General features: G+C 37.3%; 1 protein-coding gene across 1 annotated transcript in view; it reads right to left on the bottom strand.

Annotated features, from left to right (window-relative positions):
- Positions 1–390: 390 nt before the first annotated feature.
- GUCY1A2 (guanylate cyclase 1 soluble subunit alpha 2) overlaps positions 391–6221 on the bottom strand; it is a 434074-nt gene continuing 428243 nt past the window's right edge. Inside the window, exon 8 of the mRNA XM_036745237.1 lies at positions 391–1428. Coding sequence (XP_036601132.1) covers positions 1221–1428 — 208 coding nt within the window. The 3' untranslated portion in view covers positions 391–1220. The remainder of the gene's footprint in view (positions 1429–6221) is intronic.

The raw sequence follows: 6221 nt of genomic DNA, 5'->3' as shown, positions 1-6221 counted from the left end.
GAATTTCCATTTTATATTATACTAGAAAATAGACCAATTAAATATTGTCAATCTTGGCAAAATTCTGAACTTCTCACTAATGCCCACATTCACTGGAAGTAGCTCACACAAGCAGTAAGTAACCCTGTTACATTCTTATGAGGCAACAATCTATCATCATTCACACTAATTCAGAAAGAAAGGAAATACAGATATAATGGCATTTAGTACATCGTGTGTGCAGTTCTCTGCACACAGTAGGTACTTAATATACATTATATTGTAGGGCTTAATTTAGCAAGTCCCAATACCTACCTACATTTTAAAGTGCCCATATGAAAATCATTGGAATGACCAAAGTAATTTTCTTTTGCAAATTGCTGCAAATTTTCAATGAGGAGGGGGAAAAGATTTCTCTTTATTTGTTTATTTTAATTTGCTTCTAGGAACTCCACTTCTTTTAAATTTCACATTACAATAATTATACTTGAAAGACATGTCTACTAGGCAGACAGACAGGGTTTTCTGCACATGTGAAATCCCCACTGAAGTAATCTCTATCTGATACTAATCTTTCTAAATAAGCATAACCACATTAGATTATTAGGTTAAAGTTACATAATACACCAAATATACAGTAGCATACTCTGAAAAGCTGGTTCAATTGTTATGTGAAATGTTATTATCCAGAAAGAGAAAGATGTATAAAAATAGGTAATATCCCTAAAATATTTTACTCAGTTACAATTTCTCTGGCTGGGAAGTTGACCAAACCTCTATGGTATCTGTATGAAATGTCTCTTCCAAAAAAATTACAAAATTTCCTTTACTGAATAACACATTGAATCTAAGGATGCAGACTCCACACTGGCTCTCCTTTGTTTATCAGTGGGTACAAGTCTTAAGGTCATGTCGCCTCATGGATATCAAACAGAAAACCCAAGTAAATTTTTAGGTTTTATTTGAAAAAGGGACCATGGTTATAATTTACTTTTTTAAAGTGACCAATAATACCTCTTTTATGGATGGATGCATGATTCCCTTAATTGTCTTCCCCTCCAGGTTGTTTACTGACAGCCATCACCCACCTTATTCTAGTATTATTGCGTGACATTACACAGAGATTTTACTGCTTGCCCAGGATGATGCAGTGAAGGAGAAAGGGTCTCTCTTCACTTTTCTGTCCAGACCCAGGTTCTGGGCTTGTGCTTTTGTGATGAGTCTTTGATTTACAGCAGGTCTCATAGGCTTGTCTCCCGAAGGAACATGGTACCAATGTTGTAGGAAACCTTCTTCATTCGAGTTGAAGAGATTGAGGGCTTTGGCTGCTTGGGACCAGTTGTGAGCTCCAGGAAATAACAGATCCCAGGGATTTCCTTTGGAAAGTTGTCTGGAAGCTCTTCACGAGACCGAGGAATGAAGGTAAAACTATCTTCTCTCTTCAATAACCTGGGAACAATGGAAATGGAATGTCAACAAGAAAGAAGGGCAGAGATTTTGAGCAGTTCATGCAGACCTTCCAGGGAGTCTATCTCCAATGAATTTTCAATTCAATCCAATAAAAATGTATTAAGCTTCTACTTCATGCCAGGCACTGTGCTAAGTGCTGGGGATACAATATAAGCAAAATACAGTCTCTGCTCTCAAGGAGTTTATAATCTAATGTGGGAGACAGCATGCAAACACACATATACAAAGCCATATATATATGTATGTATGTGTGTGTATATATATATGTATGTATATATATGTATACACACACACACACACACACACACACACACACACAATAAATAGGAAATAATTAACAGACAGAAGGGACTGGAATTAAAAGGGATTGGGGAATGCTTCCTGAAGGGGGTAGGATTTTAATTGAGATTTAAAGGAAGCCAGGGAGGTCAGTAGTCAGAGTGGAGAAGGAAGGGCATTTTAGACATGGGCGTCAGACTGAAAATGCCCAGAGCCAAGAGATGGAGGGTCTTTTTGTGGAATGAATGTTTGGAAACAGCACTTCCTGTCTGCTGTAATGTCACTTGCTACTACTCCCTTCCTACTCAATAAACTGCAGTGGCTCCCCATCACTTCCAAGATCAAATACGAAATGCTCTTTTTGTCATTCAAAGACCTTCATAACCTAGTCCCCTTCTACATTTCTAGTCTTCTTATACCTTATTCCCCACCATATTATCTTCAATCCAGTGACACTGGTCTCTTTGCTGTTCCACAGAGAAGACACTCCATCCCTTTCCTTTCTAGGCATTGTCTCTGACTGTTTCCCATGCCTGGAATGCTTTCCCTTCTCATCTCTGCACATTGTTCCCCCCCCCCCCCCGATTCCTTTAAATCCAAATTAAAATTCCATTTTGTATATGAAGCCTTTCCTAATCCCTCAACCCTAAAGCCTTCCTCTTTTCATTATTTCCTATTTATCCTGTACAAAGCTTGTCTGTGCATTTTTATCTGCTTATTGTCTCTCTACCCTATTAGACTACGAGCTCTTTGAGAGCAGAGACTGTGTTTTGTCTCTTTTTGTATCCCCAGCCTTTAGTACAGTGTTTACTGACTGTCTTAGTATGACTGCCCAAGGTTTGTTCATTTTAAAATGTTGAAAACAAAGTATTTAAGAAGTATTACATGAAAAAAAAATATAGACCCTCCTCTGACAAATTTGATGCTAGGAATGGTAAATAATTTCACAGGCTATCCAAAATGGCAATTTTATAATAATCATAAATAATAACTGTACATATTTATACATAGGTACATGTATACAAACCCCACATATGTGTATGTATATATACACACATATACATATACACACATCTATATCTTTAAGGCTTACAAAGAGCTTTTCTATGACCAACTCTGTGAGGTAGAAAGTGCAAATGTTATTTTACAAATGAGGAAATAGAGGCAAGAGAAAGGCTTTGAGAAACCATTCTATTTGTTGGTCATGTTCACTTCCTAGAAGGGTTCTTTCATGGTCTTAAGAATAACAATCATCTTCACTCTCTGGTGCAAACTTAGTCTTACACAAACCACATACCTGTCTTTCTACCACTAACAGCTAGGGGCAACAGGAAAAGACTATAGAAGGCAGCACTTGAGTTAGTTGAGTCAGATTTTTAAAAAAAAATTACTGGACTGAGATCATCACAAAATATATCTTTGCCCATGCCTGAATCATGAAAGTATTAATGCATTAAACATTTCAGGAGAAAAAAAAATAAATTGTGTAAGATATAAATATCAGTTTTACAGAATAAAAAAAGTTAGAAGGGACATGAGAGGTCATCTAATCCAATCTTTTCCCTAAACATACATTCTTTCTACAACATGCCCATCTCATTTTTGCTTCAACACAACTCAAAAGAGCTCATTTTCACTGAGTACCAATTGTTATGAAGTTCTTACATACTGTCAAAATCCACTTCCATGCAGCTTCTATTCATTGGACCTAGTTTGTGCCTTCTAGGGTCTAAGCAAAGTAAACATTAGTTTACTTCCACCAGATAATATATAAATGAAGACAGATTGCATGCCCCTTATAACTCTTCTTCAGGCTGTGCTTAGAAAGTTCCTTCAAATAACATGCCTCTGGCGTGCTATTCCTCATTCGAGTCTTCCTCTTATGTATGTGCTACCCTAAACTAAATAGGTGATTTCAGATTTTGTCTGGCCATCAGAGAGTATAAAAGGACTTATTCCTTTCCTTCTCGATACTGTATTCTTATTAATGCCACCTAAGTTTTCATTAGTTTAAAAAAATTGTTGTCTCCCACTGACAGTCAATCAATCAAATCTCCCAGGTGAAACAGAAGACTTTGCTCAGCTCTGCTTCACTTAAATCAATTTCATAGGCAAGCTGAGACATCACCTTAGTGATGTCATTGGTCTTTTTTGAGAACTAGGGATGAATAACAATAACAGACACTCTCATGCTGATGTCAGTATTTCTTTTAAACTCACATACCAGGCCATAGGTCTTATTCCATTTTAACTTCTTTCCTCCCTTTTTCTCTTTGATTTCACTGGTGCAGAGTGACAGGAGACCCACCTCCCCTCCCCTAACACTCCTGTCCAAACCAGGTTAAAAGGAAATTGGGAAATATTTAACAAAATAAATAAAAATATAATACAACATAGATAATGTTAGTATGTGGTTTTCTAAGTCAATACACTGCTGCAGGGATCCTTATATGTGTTTTAGTGCCCCCCCCCATTTCTTTTTAAATTTGCCACCACTGATGTAAGGAGCTCTTAGTGAGAAGCACTGTATAACTAAGTAGATTATAGCCTGCTCTTCAACTGACAGTCTACAGAGTTTTTTAGGGCCATAGAGAGATTAACAGACCCTGACTTCCATAGAGTCACAGAGAAAATCTGTGTCAGAGACAGGTCTTAAACCCAGCTTTTCCAGACTCTGAGATCAGCTTTCTACCCACTTTTCTGTACTGCTTCTCTTTCCCTCTGCCTCTGGCCTATTTTCTTTATAAAGGCTACAGGATTTAGAAATGCCAACTCAGACAAATCGTTCAAGACTAAATCTGATTAGTGGCTGGCTGTCATAGCTCCCAAGCTGAGACAAATCCAATAAGGACAAATTTAAATTTTTCCACTTGGAAGAAAGAAACCAAATTCACAAGTATAATAGTATGGGAACGTGTCTAGAAAGACATTAATTCTAAAAAAAAATCTGGAGCTTTTAGAGGACTCTAAATTCAATATGAGTCAACAGGGAGATGGAACAACCAAGAAAGCTAATGCAATCTTAGACTGCATTAAGATCAGTGGACCAAGAAGCACTTATTAAGCTCCTACTACATGCCAGGCCTTGGGATAGGCTTTGAGATACAAATACAAAAATATGAAATTATTCCTACTCTTCCCTTACAGCTTTTGGAGTAGGATTATTAGGTTTTTGTCCAGCAACTACAGCACCTAACACAGTGCCTTGTATATAATGGGTGTCTAATAAATACTTGGTGAATTGAATTGGGCTTAATTAACATTCCTACAATTTTAAGTTCTTTAGGAGTTAGGAGGATTATTGTAGGCTACAGTGGTCAGCAAATAAACTATAAGCAAAATCTCGTTTACTATGTTTCTTGAAAATAAAAAGAAAAAATCCAACAAATAGAAAATATGAACTAAAAATTTCTATTCTTTTTAATGGCTCTAAGATTCTTTCTTTCACAATATGTTTTTTACCTATATTCTTGCATTTTGCTATAATGGAAATCCATAGACCAACAATGAACATAACAAGATTTTCAGCTATGAAACCTCTAGTCCTCTCTGCCTGCCAGTTCCTCCTCAGCAAGTGGCATCAGCTGGTTGTCTCCCCTCGCCATGCCACTACCCCTTCCCCCCACCCAGCTCTCTGCACTTTGGAAGAGAAGAAAATCATTTTATGATTAGTTTATCTCTTGACATCTTAAATATAAAGCACTGATAATCATGCTGCATAGCCTTCAATTGGTTAGGCTGTTTAGGGAGTACACAATTTTGTTATTGATAAAATTGAATAGAAATAATTTCCATTTAAGAGAGAGAAAGATACAAAAGAGAAAGAGAAAGAAAGGAGAGGGAAACAACAGAAAGAGAAAAGGAAAAAGGGAGGAGGAGAGGAGAGGGGAGAGAGACACAGAGGCAGAGAGAGAGAAGCAGAGAGACAGAGACAGAGAGAGATACAGAGAGACACAGAGAGAGACAGAGAGAGAGACACAGAGACAGACAGACAGAGACAGAGACATAGAGACACAGAGACAGAGCACAGACAGCGAATGGGAAGAAGGAGAACATGAGAAGGAAAAGACCTAAAGGATAATTTAACCCAGTTCCTGAATTTCTATGCTGTCTACAATGGAGAATGCCTCTACTCCTGAAGCCTACAAATGTAAATACTCAGCCTGAAACTAACAAGACAATTTGAGTAAGCTGGGAGTTGTTTTAAATAGCACACCTGATGAAGAAAGATATCTAAATCATGGACTTGAACAAATGATCAAATGTTTATTCAGGGATTGTATATTTAGACAGTCATCAGTTCAGGCACCTTTGTTAGTCTCAGAAGCACATTATGAAGTTGATGTTCCCCTGTTGGTTCTCTAGTGCTCTGTCTGATAATACAATCCTCTCCTTCTGCAGCAAAGGACTGATATGGAAGCTTAAATTCGACATAAACATAAATTAATACCCAGGGTAGCCGATTTGTTGATGCACAGTCATATTTAGCAGCA

This window comes from Trichosurus vulpecula, chromosome 2 (assembly GCF_011100635.1).
Source record: "Trichosurus vulpecula isolate mTriVul1 chromosome 2, mTriVul1.pri, whole genome shotgun sequence".
NCBI lineage: Eukaryota > Metazoa > Chordata > Mammalia > Diprotodontia > Phalangeridae > Trichosurus > Trichosurus vulpecula.
Note: the sequence above shows the minus strand (reverse complement) of the source record. Positions and strands in the feature narration are given on the sequence as shown.